We start from the raw sequence: 20964 nt of genomic DNA, 5'->3' as shown, positions 1-20964 counted from the left end.
AAAGATTTCCAAAGGATCTATGTTGAAGCAGGTTATTACACATCTCCTGAAAAAAAGAGATGGACACAAGGTACAAGACTTATTTTGCTTTACTATTGCTTGTTGTAAGAATTTTTTATCTTTCTTTCTCTCCACTTTTAAATGGGGAGGAGGAAGACAGCAATAGTGATGCCAAAAAAGGTCACTTAACATTTTTTTAAAATGCATAAAACAGAAGTTCAGAAGTAAGCACAGATTAAACAAGACAGTTCTGAAAGTAAAATGTAGAATTTATTATGTACTTTAAAAAAAGAAATGAAATGGAAATTAATGGTTTCACATAGAATTCTCTTATGTTTTGTTAGGTGGACACACATGTTCTTTTTTTCATATTTAAATTCAAATTTTAAAATAAATTTTAAAAGAAAATTTAAAGCCATCAGTGATGGGCAGATATCTTTAAACATAATAGTGATCACGGGAACAGGATGAAGGTTTTAATATGTAGAGCTTATAATGTCATCAAAAAGCATTCCAGAGTAGAGATTTAATGATTTTGTGCTTTATTAATTTATTCATATTTTAGCTAAGAAAAGTCTTACTAAAAACTATATTGTATTGATCAGGATAAAACAACAAATTCATGGTTTAATGTAAGGAATGTTGAATTTGGTTTGAATCCAGGTTATGTCACTTACTACCAGTGCAACCTTGAACAATTAACTTCTCTCTGGGTCTCAGTTTCCTTATTAGTAAAATGATGAGTTTGGATTAGTTTGACTTTTCAAGGTCCCCTCTAGCTCTACATCTATGATTCTGTGAAATTAATAATCATATTCTTTATTACATAAGAGAAAGTTCACACTTGAGTTCCTCCCTGTTTCTTGTGTAAATAGGGAATGCTACTGAAGAAGTATTTCTATTTCAACACACCAACATTTTTTCAACAGGAAAATAATTTTCTCATTACACACACACACACACACACACACACACACACACACACAAAAATGACAAAAGGATAAGGTTGAAAAAGATTCTCTAAAATGCCTATGGCCTACTAAAAACCTGACAGGCTAATTCTAAAGATACTCACATCTCCAATACAGTTTTTAATTGTTCAAGCTTTGCTTTACTTTCTTCAATTTCAGAATCATTATTTTGTCCTAGTTCTATTAAAAGCTGTCGAGCAATATCCAACACTTCCTACAAAATAAATTAAGGTATATAAATATTTGTTTACATAACAGTTGTTATATAAATTATAAGACCAGAAAAAAAAGATCAAATAAACTTGCCTGTAATTGTTTTGGTTTTTTCAATTTTAATTTCCCAGTTTTATATCCATTATAGTTTTCAAAAAGATCAAAAAATCTTTTAAGGGAAGATAAAGATCATTAGTTGAACAACAAAAAAAGTCAATTTTCATTTGATAAAATGTATACCTCCTTTAATGCTCACAAACTAATATTCAGGAAATTACTTCTAGATTACTCTCTCATGACAGAAATCAAATGTCTCATAGAATATACAAACAATCCCTAAACAGTCTCTAAAATGAGATTATTACGTAAAAAAAACTGTTTAAGCAATTCTACTTGACTGCTCATGTTTTCATATTTTATTATCTCCCAACACTAGAAGAATTGCAAAAATTTCTATATCTGCTATTATACTATTCTGAACAACACTGAAGATAATAAGAAGGAAAAGGAGGAGTAAGTTCAACAGTACTCTGATAACAAAAGATGAAACTAAGTAGAGATTATTTCTCAATCACTTGTGAATATTTTCCAATTTTTCAGATTCTGGTAAATATAAAAAAGTGTTAAATGCAATTTTTTTTTAACAAATTGGCAAGTTTTTAATATAAATTATAGAGAATTTGTAGGAAAGGAAAAATCAGTCAACACAGCAAACTAAGTAAGAGCTAAATACCAATTACTCTCTTAAGGAGTCTTGAGTGTGGCAAATTATTTATCACTTACTTTTGGTGTCTCACTTCCATTTTCATTTTCTGCTTTGGTGTCCTATCTCCATGACGTATAACTGCTATAACACACCTAAGTTCCATCCTGAAACAGAAAAATATGTGCTAAGTTTCATGAATCTAAAATTTACATTGCAAATTTTAGGTTTAATCAAATTATATACAGGTATTTAGAGCTATTAAATGTTAAAGTGGGAGATGATCCCCAACAGATCTGAAAAATATTACTTAACTATCAAAAAAGAGACATTAAGCTATACAAGAATACTTCTGCACTTCTCCCAATGAAGTGATTTCTCAAGATGATGATGATCTTGAGAATTTATTTGTGTTTTAAACTTAAAAAAAATTTAGGATACAAGAAGACCCTAGATCACAATAAAATCTGTTACACAGCAGAGATTATAATAAAGTTAAAATATATGAGGATAAAGAAAAATTATATTTGAGAGCTTGCAATTTTACCGAGTAGCAATAAAAAGTACTTATAAGTTTAATAGAGAAAAGTTTTTCAAACAGTATATACCAAATTTTTAAAAACTCAATTCATTCTATTGCATGCTAGCACTGTTGTTCTAGTCTGAAATTCCCTATAATTCCAACACCAATATACTCAACACACCCATGCCTAATATACTCTACTAAAATAACTACAAAATGTATACCTTTAGTCAGGGTATCTGATTTGTTCTAAACCTGTACTTACACCACCTCCCTGTGCTCTAAAACTACAGGAATAGCAACTCATCAACTAAGTATTTCCCAGTATTTTAGATTTTAACAATAGTTAATATTTATATAGTGTTTTGAAGTTCAAAAAGAGGTCTTATATACACAATCTTATTTGAACATCAAGTAAGTGCCATTATCATTCCCATTTTAAAGATGAGAATGGGGCTCAGAAGTTAAGTCTACTTGTCCATGATCACCCAGCTAGTGTGACATTGTCAAAGGTCAGATTTTTAACCTAGGTCTTCTTGACTCCAAGTACTTGGACTCTCTAAGTACTCTATGCTCTGTGAGACATTGTCATGGAACCCCAAAATTTTAAATCTACACATTTAAAAAAACTCAGAGGGAAACAAACACTTTTAATTTTGAAAACTTCATTTTCATTGCGACAATCCAAACTAATAATGGGAAAACAATAAATAATAAAGGCTTACATAGTTCCAGATGTTGTTGGTACAATTGGTATATCTTCAGCTTCTAACGGTATTGACCAGGGGATCTGAAATTGTGGAGCAAGCTCTCGCATTATAATGTTGCTTTAAAAAAAAAAAGACAAAATAAAACAATATATTCATATCTCAAAATTGGACTTAGAAAAGTATAAAAATGTCAAGATTCTAAAGATGCTTATCAAATTGCCATTTACAGAAAGTCTTTAAAATTTGAGAAACTGGATCCCCAAAATCTTGTTCCTTTACATACATAGTTTAAACTGACTTAGTTTAAGATGTCTACTGGATATTCAGTTTGAGATTTCTGAAGGGCAGTTGGAGAAACAACACTATCTAAATAACCAGGAACTTATACTTGCTGTATTGTACACAAATCTTATAACTTGTAAGGTTTGTGGGACAGGGGTGGAGGGAAGGCCTCTTTCATCTTTGCGTCTCATATTGCATGTGCTTATTGATATAAAAAATAAATTTTTATAAAGTCAATAGATATTTAATTAGGATTATCTGATTCTTTATTATGACAGTTTATAAATCACTGGTTACTAAGTGTTAAAATGATGCTACCAGTTCACTGTCAACTCATAAAAGCTATTCCAAATTTTATAATGCTACTGGTTCATTCTTAGTCAAAATGACATATGAAAGTATTAAAAATTGAAACAACTAATTCTAAGCATTTTAAAAAGTACACTACATATTTTTAGCACTTGCAAATACTTAAAAATTACATTTTATAAGTACCTAAGCTTTTTATGACAAGATTCAATAGCTTGATATCAAAGATACACTTCTAAACTTATTTTATCCATTGTTATTTTAAACACATTTAACCTACAAATGAGAAGCAGCAAGAATTCACAGAAGAGTCAGGAAGAAAGGGTTCAAGGCCTAACTCTGAAACCAAATACCTGTGTAACTATGGGTAAGTCACAACCTCTTAGTTATCCAGGGAACTTTCTAAGGCTCTAAGTTGCTGCTCTGCATCAGTGAGAGCAAGTTCCCCATTAACTAATTAATCTGACCAGCATTCATAAAATGCCTAATATTTTCCTTTCAGGCACTTTACCAAGTGTTTTTGTTGTGCACTTTGGAATTGGTTATGAGACATAGGAAATACTGGCAAAGGACTCCCCAACACTGTGTGCCCACATCAAAGAAGGCACTGTGCTCTATGAATAAAGAATTGCAATAGCTCAAGAGAAATGTGAGATGTACAAATTTCGAGACAGCTCCACTCCAAATGTTCATATGGACTATTTGTACCCAACCTGTGGCAGAGCCTTCTGAACTCAAATTCGTTCATTTGGACACATTGTACCTTGACCCCAACACAGTGATTTCATTCTGGTCCTCTTGGAGCATAAAGGACAACAACTAACAATAACCAACTACACTGAGTGTTGGGGATACAAATACGAAAATGAAACATCCATCTTAAAGCAGCCTAAATTCTATTGGAGGTGGGGTAGGGGAAGGAGGGGCCCCGAGAAAAAGTGTGCAGAACAATATAAACGTGGATAAGAAAATATACCCAAAGTAATTTTTGAGGGGAGGACCTTAGCAACTGGAAGGATTAGGTCAGGCTTCATACAGGAGTTGACATTTGAGGTCTTGAAGGAAGGTAGGGATTCTATGAAACATAGGGAAAAAGGGCACTCCCATTTCAGAACAGGAGAGGCTAGGACTGGTTATCAAAATAATAACTGAACTTATGAAAGCTCACTAAATGAAATTATTAAGTGAGAGAATATAGACAGAAAAGGGAAGATACAGGGTAAATTTTTGGGAGACACTCACAATTAGTGAGAATTACATGGATCTAGAGTCACTGAATGAAACTGAGGAACAGCCAGGATAACCAAGAGATAACAGTGTCACAAAAAAGCAAGAGAGAGAGAGAGGGTACCCAGGAGGAAAAAATGGTCAAAAACATCAAATGTTGTAGAGAAGTCAAGAAGGGTAAATACTGAAAAGGGGTCAATAGATTTGTCAATTAAGAGATCATTGGTGACTTTAGAGAGAGACTAACCCAGTAAAATGAGCACGTCAGAAGTCAGATTTAATAGAGTTTAAAAGATTGAGAAGAAGGGAAAATAGTTTTTTCCAAGGAGTTGAGAAGGAAAAAAAAAAGGCAAGAGCCATTTCAAATGAGAAGTAATGAACACCTGAATTAAGGTGGTAACCACAAATGGAAATACGTGGCAAATGCAAAAGATACAAAGCTAGAATCAACAAAACTTGGCAACTGATTAAATGGCTCAGAAGGGGAAGGGAAGAACAGTTATTATTGAATGGTGGTTAAACTGGGTTTAGGTGTCCCTCCAGTAGGCTATGCTAGAATTTTTTTTCTTTTTTTTTTTCCCGACTAAAAGGCAAGGAAACTGTCCCTGAGAATTCTTTGGTCCATAAGGTTCTAGCCACTGGTGTGGCTACCTAGTTGCCTAAGGGCACTAAAAAGAGTAACCTATAAGGAGACAGTGATCTTTAGAGTTGGTTTCAGGGCCAAGAGCAACTCCTCCCGAGTTAAATCTGGCCTTAGACAATTACTAGCTGTGTGACCATGGGCAAGTCACCTGAACCCTGTCTGCCTCAGTATCCTCATCTGTAAATGATCTGGAGAAGGAAATGGCAAACCCGTTCTGTATCTTTGCCAAGAAAACCCTAAGTGGGGTCATGAATAGTTGTACACGACTGAAAAACAACTAAACAACAAATGTTCCCTGAATCTCTAAGTCTCAGACTTGAACTACCACACTAGCTGAGGTCAGGCCTGGCCTACAACAAATGGGTAACAGGAAAGATGATAGTGCGTAAGACAGAAATACAGAATTGCGTTGGAGGTGTGGAAGGGTTAGGGGAAAAGATAAAAATTATTTTGGATAAGTTGAGTTTAAGATACCTAAGTAGAAATCCAATACACAGTTGGTAATGGATTAAAGTGGCATTCAGGAGAGAGATGAAAGCTAGATATGAAAATTTTCATGTCATTTGAACAGACCATAGTTAATCCATGAAAGCTGATGATATTATTAAGAAAACAGAGAAGTGGGCCCAGGACAAAGCTAAGGAAGCTTTAGCTGCATTAAAAGAATCATAGCTCACAGGAACAAAGAGGAGATAGTTTCTCTGTATATTTACGTAAAAGTAGCAAGATGTGAATGATCCTGCAAAGGAGACTGAGAAGTATCAGTCAAATACATAGAAAACACCAAGCAGGAGCAGTTACATGAAAACTGAGGGAAGAGAAAGTCACCAGAACAAAGGAGAAGTAAACAATTTCAAATGCTCTGGAGAGGTCAAGAATGGGAGGAAAAAACCCAATGGATTTAACAAAACATATGTAACTGGTAACTTTGGAGGGGGCAGTTTTAGTTGAGTGGTAAGGACAGAAGCCAGACTGCAAAGTGTTGAGAAGTTCCTAGCATGGTGTTCTTCACATAGCAGATACTTAATTTTATTTAACTGAATTAAAAAATTTAAAGAATCAAAATAAAATGAAATACACTTCATATTAAATCTATACTGTATAAGGGGCGGCCAGGTGGCTCAGCGAGTAAGAGCACCAGTTCCAGTGTTGGGACGACCTGGAGATCGAATCCCGGGCTCAGACACTCAGCACCACACCCAGAAATAACTGGCTGTGTAACCTTGAGCAAGTTACTTAACCCCAATTGCTTAAAAAAAAAAAAATTTGACCTAAATCTATACTATATAACAGATTTCATTATTAAAGAAGCCCTTCTGTATCCTGCAATATCTCAGAGTAACTATTATGAAGATCAATTATAATTGTACAGCATACCAAAAACCATTCTTCTTATTTGAGTTTTCTAGTTATTAGCTAATTGAATAAATGGCAGTATACTGTAACATTAGTTATAATTTAAAGGGGAAAGGGATGAATGAAAATACAAATACAACACATTCTTACCCAAGTATTTTTGCACAGTCATCATAATATTTCATAGAATTCTTCACAAAACTGAAGCCATTGACATCACAGACATAGGATTGTCCATTGGCACGTAACAAATCAAAGCCACAAACCGTTTGCTATTAAAATTAAATTTAAAACTCTGAGCTCAAATGTTACAATTCTAATAATAAACAGAAACATTTTCATTAGTAGTAGATTCCTACTTTCATTTCTGTAAGTTCAAAGACTTGTGACAACAAAACAAGTAGTGAATGCTCAAATACTTCATAGAATTATTTACTTGCCATTTCAGGGGGAAAAATGCTTACCTGCAACTTAGGTTAGCTAAAGCAGTATTATCCATGATTTATTTTTACTCTTTGAAAATTCTTGTACAATAGATGTAGAACAATGAACCTTAAAGCTTGTTTGGGCTAGCAAGGTCCACAAAAAAATTAGGAAATATTTTAAATTTTTAAGTGAGTTTTTTTTTCTTAAGGATATACTGAGTAATGGAGATCTTTTTTGACCACAGCCAAAAAGAGCAAACTTTTAATTATTGTTATCTAAAAAGAAGAAATTTTCAGAGTAACAAATCTCAGGATGAGCAGCATTTTATGGAATCTTATAAGTTGGAAAGAGATTCAGAAGCCATTAGAATTCACTACCTACTAAATCATTTCATTCCTCTTTTGAATAGAAGTGAATTGCTAGCATATGTTTTCTTATGTTACGTTGCAAAGTTCTCTCTTTGTATCTTCTAGCTTACTAGGGACAAGCAGAAGCAATCTAATCCTTATTCCAAATGATAGTCCCTTTAAACACTTGGAGGTGGCTAATCATTTCTTTTCTACTTCATCCCAGGTCATCTCTTCTCTAGATGAAATATTCTCAATTCCTTTAATCAATCTTCATATGAAATGCTCTCCAGGCCTTTCACTGCCTACTGCTCAATGACATGAAGAGTTATTAAATTTTAAAATTAAGAGGGAATTCAATGGCCATCTAGTCTAAACACCACAGGGAAAGAGACTACCCAGTAAGTGGTCTATCTAGCTTTTGCTTTAAAGACCTCCAGGAAGGAGGTATTCACTACTTCCTGAGGTAGCCTATTCAACTTTTTAGAAAGTTCTAATTGTTAAGATGTGTTTTTTTTTCCTGACATCTACCCTGTCTCTTTGCAAATTCTACCTATTGCTCAAAGTTCTGTCCCTTGAGGTTAAGTAGAATTATAGTCTCTCCTCCAGGTGATAGCTTTTAAAATATTTGAAGACAGCTACCACGTTGCCCTTGAGTCTGATCTTCTATAAGCTAAATGCCCTCAGTCTCTTCATATGGCACTTGAGAGTTCCATCCAAAGGGGAATAAACACTTAATGCAATCCTATGTTGTTATTACCTCTGAAGCAGACAGAAATGCATGAGTTCATTGTGGGGAGAGGAATTTCCTGCTCTTCTACATTACAGGATCAAATTTCATCTAAGTTTGGCATACTTTTAGTTAAAGATTCTTTTGTAATCATAAGAATACAGTTATATTTATATAAAGCTACTATAGTTTGTCCTCAGCATAACAAATATTAAATTGTTGTTGAAATGGCAGAATGAAAAATTTCAACTCCTTATAGTTAAGCAAATTATTTGCTTGGCAAATAGAAATTTAAGCCCAAATCCTACCTGAAGCATCATAAATACTGAGTAAGAAGGGTCCAAGTTAATAAGGTTTCAATGAAAAATAGAAAGAAGAAAAGGCAAGGGAACTGATAGTGTTACAAGATCTTTTGAAATATTAATAGGCATATTATTCATGGATGAAGCATACATTTTTCAATTTATGTTGCCATGTACAATTCTAAATACCCATCCCAATTAAAAATATTTTTACAAAATATTCATGAACTGAGATTCTACATGTTTTTAAATGTTTCATTTCATTTTACCTTAAATGCAAGGCAGACCTTCCAAGCAATTAACTTCTCTCTAGCATTGAGGATAACAGGATATCTGACTTCCTTCCCTTCACTATCCCGTTCTACTTTGCCATCAAGCGCAGGGGATTTCCGTGCTTCAGCATGGGCATAATCTGGACCTACTGTGTATACCTTTAGAAAATATTAGAAAAAAGTCAGTGGTTAACAACTCAGGGAAACAATCAACAGCAAAAACTAGCACAGAACAGCTATTCCCTACACAACAGACATGTTTCTGAAAAATTACATGTAAATCAAATTTTATCATAAATGTACCAGGGAAGCTTTGCTATTTAAAGTAGCAGTAAAAGTAGAAGTAAAGTAAGCTTAAAAAAAAAACCTGAAGGCAGCCCGTCATTTATATACCTAGGTTTCCTAAATAAACATACAAATGGCGAAATATTACATATTTACGGACAACACTCAAGATTTTCTCACTTTTCCTTCCTTTTTCCTCTCCTGATAGGCTAGTCTTTGGGAAAGAAGGGGGAAACTAACCTTCACATTTTCTTCTCTCCCCATTCTACCCATGGCTATCTAGTCAACTATGGAACATCCCAAGACCCCTATCCAATATCCTAGCACCAAACCTGGAGCTCTGTCCTTTGCTCTTTTTTATATACTAAATTGTTCACTATACTTCCTATGGAAAATGTAGACAGAATTAGTGGAAACCTGGGTTTTGCATCCTGCTGCTGACATTAATTACCTATGTGTCTATGAACAATTCTTTTTTTTTTTTGCCTTTTGGAGGGCAATTGGGGTTAATTAACTTGCCCAAGGTTACATGGCTAGTTTTTTTGTGTGGATGTTAAGCGTCTGAGGCCAGAACCGAACTTGAGTCCTCCTGACTACGGGGGCCAGCACTTTACTCACTGTGCCACCTAGCTGCCCCATGAACAAATCTTTTAACCTTTCTGAGCCTCAGTTACCTCACATACAAAAATGAGATTACAGAATTTCAAAGATGGAGCAGACTTCTGTGGTCATCTCATTCAATTTATACCTTTAAAAAAGACTCCCCCCCTATAGCACACACAATAAGTAGTTGTGAAGTTTTTGCACAGAAATTTCAAATGAGAAGAAAGTCAGTACCTCTGGGGGCAGTCTATTCCACTTGTAGACAGCTCTAACTGTTAAGCATTTTCCCCCTGACATCAAGTCCAAATCTGCCTCTTTGCAACTTTTGCCTATATGCCCTAAAGAGCCACTTGGAATAAGTCCAATTCCTCTTCCACGAAAGAGCCTCTCAAGTACTTGAAGACAGCTGTCATGTTACCACTGAACCTTCTCTCCCCACAGATAACATCCCTACTTCTTTCAATTGTTCCTCGTATGGCATGAATTAAGTCTATTTTACTATCTGGCATTAAGGCAAAGTGTTGGGAAAATGTATGGATCTGGAAATTTGTTAACTGTGTGGTCTGAAGCCAACTTACCTCAGTTTACCAATCTGTTAGCTGTATAAAAATAGTGCCTGGCAGAAATGTGACAATCCATTGTATTAGAAATGCAGTTTAGAAAAACGAACTCTTCTTTGATTCTCTTGGGTTACAGATTTAATTGTTAAAGTGATATAATTTAAAAAAATTCTTTAGGAGTATAGAAGACTGAAGTTAATTGGGTTTGAGATTTGATTTTAGTTGAGATCTAGACATTAAAAAAGGAAAAGATTCAATCCCTATCTACTATACAATACTATGTAACTTCTTAGTGAGCTACAAGTGAAGTAAGATAAGCATCTGACAGCTGTGCTCAACTATCTTTTCAGGATTCTTTGTAAGGAGACTCTCAAGGATTTTGGCCTGGGGAAAGGGGGCGCACACTGTTAGCACCTAACCCAACTCCTTAGAGCTTTTCTTTCTGTGTGGAAAATAAGTCATCTAGAATCTTGGAGTACTTAATCCAGCAAACTTTAAACTGACCTGAGAATAACAGGTGTGAATTCAAACTAGTAGCGCTGTATGTATATTTCCTAGTATTGTAATGTAAAATTAAATACATATTTATACTGTTGAGACTTCAGTAACACCAAAGTAGATAGGAAAATAAATTCTTTTGTAATTTAGATAGTGTTAGGTTACAAACTTGGTTGTTAAAGAGTTGTCTAAAAGCTTGCATCTTTGTTAAAGGTATTTTTTTCAATTCAGGTTACAATAATAGGGAAATATTCATTGTTTTATCTGGTAAGATGTCTGGCATTAAGTTCTATGATGCTTAAACCTGAGAGCTACAGAGGTGAAAAGAGTTAGAAGGAGAAAGCTTAGGAAGTAAGTTCCACTTTGTTCATAATAATATTCTATGTAATTTGGAGATGTATTCAACTGAACTGAGGTCACCTGACTGGAAATGGGTTTTGTTTCATGTTTCAAATCCATAGTATTGTTTATGATATTGTGCAGATATGGTGTTAGGAACACAGCTTCTTTTCTAAACCGGATGCTGCTAGATTAAAAGCTGAACTTTTTAAAGGAAAAGAAAATGTTTGAAAACTGTTAATATCTTGAAATACTGTAAGAAACTCAGTTGTTTCTTCCAGGTTGCCTACATCTGTAAAGAGGAAGTTTTTTTGGCTTTCTATTTAGAAAACCAAATCTGCTCCTCCGCTACAAACACTTCTTGATTGGGGAGGGGTGTAACTAGGAATTTGTTTATAGTATAAGACTGTCTATTGTGAATTATGAAGTTATGTCTGGAGTGGTCTATGCTGAAGTTACATTTTAAGCAACTTAGTTTTAACAAAACACAGTCTTAAAATATTTATTTTTGCTTTAAGGGTTAAATAAGAGATATCTGTCAGTCTGGAGGATTACAGCTATCATAGTCACTATCTATGGGAACTTATAGAATGGTATTACTTTATTAGATTCCAATGACTGCCTTTTTACGTCAGGATGAATTTTAATGTTTTTGAGGAGAAATACTAGTAGAAAGAAATATTACATAAAATCTCTTTGTGATTTTTTTAAAAGAGGGCCTGATAAATTTTATTTGCTAGTTAATTTATTATAACAATGTAAGAGTAGTTTATATTAATCTCTAAGCATGATTAGTGAAACTTGCTATCTGAGGTAAAATCTTATGGGACTATAACTGATGATATTCTGAATTGAAATATTGTTGAGTCAATAATCCATAATGAGATTACCCATATGGGCGGGGAAGGTGGGTGGGATATATGAATATGTATGTGTATGTGTTTGTGTGAGAGAGAGAGATAGAGAAAGATAGAGAGGGAGACATCTATGAACAGCAGATAGAGCTCTGTCTCATTGAGAAAGCTGGGAGAGCAATTTTTGGCATTAGCTGAGGTAGGATTCTTCTGACTTTTAATTTCCAGAGTATTACATTTCCTCTTGAACCGAAAGTTTCCTACCTAGCTGAATCTAAGCCTGATCATGATAATCTCAATACAACTGGATACCTATATGGCCCTTGCCTAGAACTGACATGAAATTAGAGCAGCATTTTTCCCTTACTATATATAGATATGACCCTATTTTCCTTTTATGGCAGATTTTTATAAACATGGCAGGTGATCAGTAGAAGACATGAACACATTATTAGATTTTTACCTCATAAGCTAATATTGGAGCATATATGAGCTACTATAATAAGATGCAGGTGTCTAAGATCTGAGTTATTCAATCTAGTATTACAGTCCTTTCTATATTCTAAACTACTAAGTAGATGAGTACTTAGGTTTGTCGTCTACCTGTTACTAGTTATATATTCCTGTATAGGCTTAAGATCCTTTAAGTATCTCACAACTCAATGGGGATAATTAAGCAATGATTTGTGAAAACAGGATATAATTCTATTTTTTTAATGAGGCTAATATCATATGTTTTCTGTTCTGTGTTAAAGAAAAAAAATTTGGTGCAATTAGCTCTCTTAAGGGAGATTCTTGTATTACCTCAAAGAGACATTCAATTTTACTCAGAGTTATTATTTAATGTGGGATTAACACTTGTATATAGAGCATACTCTGGAATTCAAGCAAATTATACGAGTCTAAAGAGGATTTGAAAGCAGTGTTCTACATAGGTGTAATACCTAGTTCATTTGAAGAGTTAGTAACTGAACATGTTTTACTATAGACAACTCATTCCATACAATCTGGAATATATCCCATCACAGCCTTTGGTTACAATGGAAATAAACTAAATGTCTCTTACATGTAAATTCATTTGGAACTTAACTATGAAGAATGCTGCTACCTGTATGTTTCTGTATAGGATTAAATCCTTAACATCTCACCCCTCTAAGGGGGTAAATGAGCAGCTAAAACGAGCAGCTAAAAGTAAATAACCAGAGTAAAGAATGAATAGCTAAAGCACACATTTTTGGAGAAAATAATAAGATTATATGTGTCAAATATAAATGTTTCTAATGAGATACAAAGACCCTGAAATGTTCTAATAACGAATTCTTAGAATCAGGTTCAGAATTCTATAAATGCAATTGTACTGCTCATCTTCTGTACAAATCATGCTATCTAGGAGGACTAGCTGTTATTTAAATTTCCTAAATATATCAGTAAAATGAGTAAAAATTAGTAAAAGGATTTGCTAATTTATATCATAAGACAGCTATAAGCAATAAACTAAAATTTCATCCTTTTCTGGGACTTGAATTTAAGGTAAAGAATGAAACAGATGAACATCAGAAGTTGAATGATGGTGGAGTCAATGCCAATTTAAAAGGCACTTTTAGAATTAGCTTACGTAACTACAGTGGTAAATATCAAATTTATAACCAGAAGAACTCATTCTACAAGTCAGATCGTCATAGATTCTTTTAGATTTTCCCTTTAGCAGGCAATGTCTAAATAAAATATCTGGTTTAGATAAGGATAGAGGCAGTAAGGAGTATGGAAAAATATAAATTCTCTGGTCTAGAGGTTCCTAATTTGATGTTCTTATTAGACTTCTAAGGTTTGCGTTAGCTCTTACCACATGACATGGTTATTGGCAAAGCAAAACTTTAAATTGGACTGAAATCTATTTTGCAAGAGATTTTAACAAAAAAGAGGATCTCTACAAGTGACCTGAACCAGAGAAGTACATTCACTAGATGGAAAAGCTCTGAGAGCCCACCTATTCCAGAATGCCTAAGAGGAGAGATTTCCAGAGGACCAGAGCATTGCATTAGGAGCTATTCTCCTAAACCAGACAGAGATGTCTGAATCCTATGATATGACAGACTGATGAAATGGATACTAGGAGTGGTTACTGAGAAAAAGACTGTTTATTCTTCCTTTTCATTTCTTCCCCATGTGCTGCTGTTCTTTTTTGTAAGGCCTACTTGCCAAAGGGGACTCCCCACAAGGGTTTCAATGCATGGTCAATCTCTCTCCCTCTTCCTTTCACATTATCTCCTATCATGTTAAAATAAGGTAACTTAAGTCTTATGCTTAAAAAACCTTTGGTTAAGTGTTTGTCATATCAGTCAGAGATTCACTGAGGAAACTGGGTCTTGGTGACTCAAAGGGGAGAAATGAGAGAAATTAATTTTTAATGCTGTGCCATTTGATTATTAAAAATAATATGTAATATTCCCTTTACTGTAAAAAGGTTGGCTTAGAGAGAAGCCTTGTTAAAGAATATCAGAAGTATTCCAGTTCTGCTTAAGGTATCTAGACAGGACCCCAATCAACCAGGATTTCTAGGACACCAGATTTCTGTTTAGTGTACAAACAGAATCCAGTCTGTGTGATTTCTCTCCCTGGGGAAAAGAACTCCAGTCCTTGATTCTCTTCATGAGAGTTTAGGGCTCATGAAGGAGAAACCAAACCAGGGAGAACTTGGTCAGGATGCCCAAATTGCTGAAGGGAACTCAAAACTCATGACCAGGCCACATTCTCAGCTGACCTCCCTCCCTCAATGATGTGGTAACTGGGAGGGACTGGAAGTTTCTAATCCATCACTTCATTAAATGTCCACCAATCAAGGTTGAGTTTCACTTGTTAGAGAAGTTTTCTGTCAGAAGGTATACACCTGATATAAGGTGTTACAGAGCCTTCCTTGGCATCTTTGGTTACTGGAACCACTATCAATTTATTGATTATTGGCTACCTCAGTTAATAATTGATTATTAATACCTGGAAACTCTGTCTCTAGGCATGACATCCCTACCTAATGATGTGCTTCCCCAATGCATACAAACATGCTCATTTCTTAAAACATGCTCATCCTTAAAACCAACAAAAAGACTTCTCTCTTAAATATAACCATCTCTAATAGCTAATATTTTATTTCTTCTTTCCTTTGTAGTTAAACTCCTTGTTAAACCTACCTATATATATCTTATACCAACTCTTTCTAAATTCTCCATAATCTGTCTTCAAAACTCATCATTCAACTGAAATCACTCTCTTCAAAGTTACCATTGGTCTCCTAAGGGGCCCTAATTACAGGGCTATAATTAAGAGGTCTTAATGGCCTCTTCTTGATCTTCACTCTTTCTGACCTCTCTGAAACATTTAATACTACAAATCTCTTTCTAGAAAATCCTCTTCCTTTTTATATTTTTATGGCAATTCTCTCTCCTGGTTCTCCACATACCTATCCGATTGCTTTTCTTCTAAATCTCCTTTGCTGAATCTTCATCCAGATCATGTCCACTTACTGTGGGTGTCCTTTAGGGATCTGTCCTGGGTCTTCTCCCTCTATATTGTCTTGGTGACCTCATAAGCTCCATTCAGTTCAATTTTCATCTCTATGTTGATGACTGCTAGATTTATGTATCAAGTCTTAGCCTCCTGAGCTCTAGTCTTGAATCACCCACTGCTTCTTGGACATCTTGAGCTGGATGTCCCATAGACATCTCAAACTCAACATGTCCAAAACAGAACACTCTCCCCAGGTTTAGAATGCTTTTTTTCCTTACCTCTGCTTCCTGGTTTCCCTCAAGATTTAGCTGAAATCCCACATTCTGCTGATGGCCTTTCCCTGCTCCCAATATTATAGTCCAGGGCTTCTTAAACTTTTTCCACTAGTGACCCCTTTGGCACTTCTTAAACTGTGTTCTTAAACACAGTTTAAGAAGCACTGTGCGTAGACAAAGATGCACTTATTGGGTTCCCAAGCTGAATATATGAATGAATTTTCTTCACAGAAACATTGTTATACATGTTGGTTATATTTTATCCATTAGTAGAGTATTATAACACATCAGTTACACAAGTTTTTGTGGGTTACACCAATAAACTAACCACCATATAATAACACTGTTTCTGTGGAAGAAGTTCGTTCCAAAGAATTTGGCTAAATAAAAAAAAAAACCCTTTTGGTGTATTTTCTGTTAATAATTTAGATTCTGTATATAACAAACCTTAACTTGTCTTATGCAAAAATGTATTTTCATATAAAAAAAGTGAGTAATCTCTTTATGAAAATTGTTTTATACAAAACAAATTGTCAGAGTATTATTTGCTTTAAAAAAAGGAATTTAACACTTAAAATATGATTTAATTTTAAAAACTTATCAGGTGAAATTAAGGGCTCATAAACTTTAAATTTTGATGTTAGAGCTAGTATATGCCCATATGATGCAAAAGAAAAATTATAAAGTGTTATATCATTTGACAATTTTTAAAATGACATAAAAATGCTACTCATCTGACAGAACAGTGATGAATTCAAGGTACAAAATAAGATATACATTTTTGGACATGGCATATGTGTGAATTTGTTTTCCTTCCCTTGTCTATTTGTTACAAGCAGCGTGTGTCTGAGCAGAGAAGAGTTATAGGGTTGCCCAAAAAAGAAGGAAAAATAAGGTCATTAAAACATTTTTTAAAAACATGTACAGAAAGAAACAAAAAGAATAAATCTGAAAGTACCATGATGAATTTATAATATACTTAAAAAAACATCCTGCACATAATGAAAATTTGTAATTTCACATAGAATTCTCTTTTTCTGCTCTATTTTGTCTATGAAAATGTTTTTTTCTGTATTCAACTGAATTCAAAATTCTTAGAAAAAAGCTAGAACCATGAAAAATATTTACTTTGTAAATAAGTCTGATCCTCAAGCAACAAGTTAGGTTGATGTGCCCAAATGTTCACATTAATGATATTTCCCCTAGTTTATGAGATACAGCCTAATTCCTAAAGCACTTAGATCAAGGTACAGTACTACCCCACCTTTCTATCAGTCAGTCTTACCTTGACATCAGTGCCATCTGTAGGCATGAACTCCTCATAAATGTATGAGCCTGTTTTTCTCACGCAGCTTTCTGGGGAGTAAACACTACTTCTGCTTCCAATCTAAAATGAAAATTTTCTATCAAATATACAAACTTCTAGAAGAGTGCTTTCCATTTTTTCTAGTTCAATATTCTCTCTTTTTCTTCTTATGGTTCTTTAAAAAGTTTTTTCAAGTATCAGTATTTGGTATTTAAGAATATTAATCTTTGGTAAATTTAAATATTATCCAGATTTCATCAGGGTAATTTGTTAAGACAAATTTTATGAGTTTCTCAAAGAACTAAATTTTATAACTCTACTTAATTTTAAAATTTTATTATAGAGTATAAAATTATACTAGGCCACTTAAAAAATACATAATAGTTATGCATCCAAACTCCAAAAATATTTGTTAACTAGAACAGCAGTCATACCTTCCTAAAGAGCCTTTGGCTTCCACCTCCAGCAGACGTTGGATAATAAATGTAAACATTGTGATCCTCAGCACTGAGGGGTTTTTCTACAAATGGCTTTTGGAAAACTTCTCCATTTACTTCTACTTGATCCTCCCCTTCAATTAGATTGCATTCTATAATATCAATGATAAAATAAAGACACTTTACATTTTAGCAAAATACTTTCATACATATGATCTCATTTAGTCCTTTAAACCATCCTGGGAGGTCAAGGAGTCTATGATCTTCATTTTAGAGGTGAGGAAATTCAGACTCAAAGAAATTATGTTGCTTGTCTAAGGTCAAAAAGGGAATAGATATAATAGAGAAAAGATTAACCCCAACATAAATCCAAACCCAGTGCTCTTTCTGCTATACCATGCTACTTATTAATAAAGTAACACACATGTGTGTGCTTACAAACAAACAAACAAAAAAACCTTACCTGTATGGATTCCATAGCACTGAAATTGGGTTTTTAAAAAAAATTTCAGGTTAACATAGTAATAAAATACTAACTGCTATGCTTAATAAAAGGTCATAAGCAAAATATCAGGTTACATACATATCAGAGAACATTATAAATTTAATATGAAATAGCTACTAGTGGCTTAGAAAGAAGCAGCTATTGGTCTGTTCATATCAGCTAAAAAGTTTTGCATACACCAACTTTGTGATGCAATATTCCCATCAGAAATCTTTTTGGTTGTTGTGCCTTACTAAAGGGAAATCAAGTGCAACAGCTGCAGTGGTACTTTAGCACCTACCATGACCTTTTTTGGTCCAAATAGAGTTGGACACAAGAGTTACTCTAAATGAAAGTGCACATGATCTTAAGAAATGGCTACCCTTACACACATACAAGGGCCCGCTAATCTCAGATGTCACACAAAACAGTACTATTTTTAAATTAGAAAGAAAAAAAAAAAAAACAATGTCCCCCCCCACCCCCCGGCCTCCTACAAGTCTACTAAGAGTCCTCTAAATGACTGCAACAATGTAGAGCTGGACAAAATCCTAAACACAACAAAGTATCTCAAAAGAAAGATGTAAAAGTTTTTATGGCAGCCCTTTTGCTGTGGGAGCTCTGGCCCCGATCCCCCTGATCTTCTTTGTATCTATTTCACAGTTTTACGCCAAATGACATAAAGTCCCAAGAAATTGCAAAAACACTCAGTTAAGTTTAATTTTAAATGCTGCAGCTGGCTTTCATCTTCAAGATTGGAATTTGCTCCAATAAAGTCATCAAAATTCTTCATTAATAAAAATGAACAGGGAATAGAAATGTGTGTGTGTATATACATACATACATATATATGTCAACATAGGAGGGCATGTGGGCATATGAATACATATGTGACTGTGTGTATATATGTGTGCAAGTATACATAGATAGAGGGCACAGGACCAGTTTAATAGGAAGGGATGATACTTAAAAGGTGAAATTAAGAGGTGAGAGAAGAATATGAGAGGAGGTGGGGTAAACTATCTCACATAGAAGAGGCAAGGGAAAATTATTACAATGGAGGGGAAGAACAGGAAGGCAAAAGGGAATGGGTCAACCTTATTCTCATTGAATTTGGCTTAGGAAGGGAATGACATACACACTAAATAGGGTTATCTCACCCTACAGGATGAGAGGGTGGATGATGCAAGGGAGGGCAGGCTGGGGGGGGAGGGAAGTTGGAAGCACCCACTTTTGAGAAGGGATGGGATCAGGGTGGAGAGTGGAGTGGGTGGGAGGTGGGATAGGAGGGAGGGAAGTGTAGTCAGTCTTTTACAATGTATCTACTGTGTTGTTGTTTTGCATTAGCCACACATGTACAACCTATACTGAACTACTTATCTTTCCACTAAGGGTGACAAGGGAGGAAGGGAATGAATCCGGAATTCAGGGTTTTAAAATCAAATGTTTAAAAATTTTATATATATACTATTATTAATATTATTTTACATGTAACTGGTAAATAAGACACACAGGCACTGGGGCACAGATATCCACCATGACCTACCGGAAAGTCGGAGGGGGTATGGGAGAAGATATGGGAGAGAGCAGATTGGAGGAGGGGATATCCTGTGGGACTGCTATTTTGGGGTGATGGGTAGGGGAAAAACGGGGAGAAAATTTCTAACTCAAAATTTGGCAGAAACAAATGATGTAATAAACTAGAAGTTAATAAAGCATTTGATTAAAAGAAAAATAAAAATGAACATATTCAAAGAAAAAATCTGAGATTAAGCCCAAGGAAATGTGATAATTCAATGTATACCAGCACAAAGTTCTTCTCTAATCACACATTAATTTGAGGCACATGTATATCATTGCTAATTCTGTAATATCACAGGTTGTTGTATCAATACTCAAGAGTTTTTAGAAGGGGATTCAAATAACATTTGAAGCTTAATTAGTGGAAAGAAATATGTGGGTGGAATTCTTAATGAAGGATAAGGGCAAAGAACTAAATTGTAAATAAGTGGCAAAATACCCTTTGAGGGAACCACAAGTCTGTTAGAGCACTTGGGTAAATCTTCGCACTGTCAAGTCTAAGAGAAAATAGTTATGATTTACAGTGACAGGTATTGCTCTATGGGGGGAATTATGTGCTTGGCTGAAGAACTAGGGCATTCTGGAGGGTCCCCATCCCTAGGGCAGGACTAACTGTTGCTACCCATTATGACCAACTAAAAGTCTATGCTGGTCATCATCTTGTGCCTTCCTTAAGGACCATCACATCTTCACATCTGCTTTAGGCATGGAAATGGGAAATTAAGCAGAGTTACTGACTTCTGCTCTAAAATTCCATGCCCCCCCCCTGCCCCAAGTCAAACAACTATTTGAGACTAGTATGAAGACTGGTTTGAATGGCTGAATTTATAAATCAACTTAAGCAACATGGTGAGTATTAGGGGACAACTCGCTCATGACAAAATTCTCTTACCTTGGGGATTATTTGGATCTCGGTTTAAAATTGCATAACGAGGAAGTAAAATACCTTCAGCTTGAAGAATACTATAAACTTCTCTCCTAAGGAAAAAGGGAAAAATATTTTTATATTTTAATAAGCTGTAATGTAATGCCAAAAGAAGGCAACTTCCCAGGTTCAAAATACCAACATAGGTGCTCTCTATTTTATTCAGTGACAAACCCAGAACAGAGAAGATCAAAACATGACATCATTCAAAATACAGCATTTACTAAGCTGATTAAATAATCTCCAAGTACTACCCCACCCCAGGACCTTCCAATCATTCAATCAATTACAAAGTCTCTGTT

General features: G+C 34.6%; 1 protein-coding gene across 18 annotated transcripts in view; it reads right to left on the bottom strand.

The window, feature by feature from the left end:
* Positions 1-20964, bottom strand: part of PPIP5K2 (diphosphoinositol pentakisphosphate kinase 2) — a 125518-nt gene that overhangs the window by 67506 nt on the left and 37048 nt on the right. For all 18 annotated transcript variants that reach the window (XM_069088104.1, XM_069088113.1, XM_069088114.1 and 15 more), the window contains 9 exons: positions 20630-20715; positions 17670-17824; positions 17215-17316; positions 9012-9173; positions 7088-7209; positions 3136-3237; positions 1968-2054; positions 1274-1353; positions 1076-1181 (listed from right to left, as the gene is read on the bottom strand). In XM_069088104.1, coding sequence (XP_068944205.1) covers positions 1076-1181; positions 1274-1353; positions 1968-2054; positions 3136-3237; positions 7088-7209; positions 9012-9173; positions 17215-17316; positions 17670-17824; positions 20630-20715 — 1002 coding nt within the window. The remainder of the gene's footprint in view (positions 1-1075; positions 1182-1273; positions 1354-1967; positions 2055-3135; positions 3238-7087; positions 7210-9011; positions 9174-17214; positions 17317-17669; positions 17825-20629; positions 20716-20964) is intronic.

The sequence above is a fragment of the Petaurus breviceps genome, unplaced genomic scaffold (genome assembly GCF_028583685.1).
Source record: "Petaurus breviceps papuanus isolate PSGF00001 unplaced genomic scaffold, PetGlider_PUasm1.0 184, whole genome shotgun sequence".
NCBI lineage: Eukaryota > Metazoa > Chordata > Mammalia > Diprotodontia > Petauridae > Petaurus > Petaurus breviceps.
This window is presented reverse-complemented; position numbering and strand designations above follow the sequence as displayed.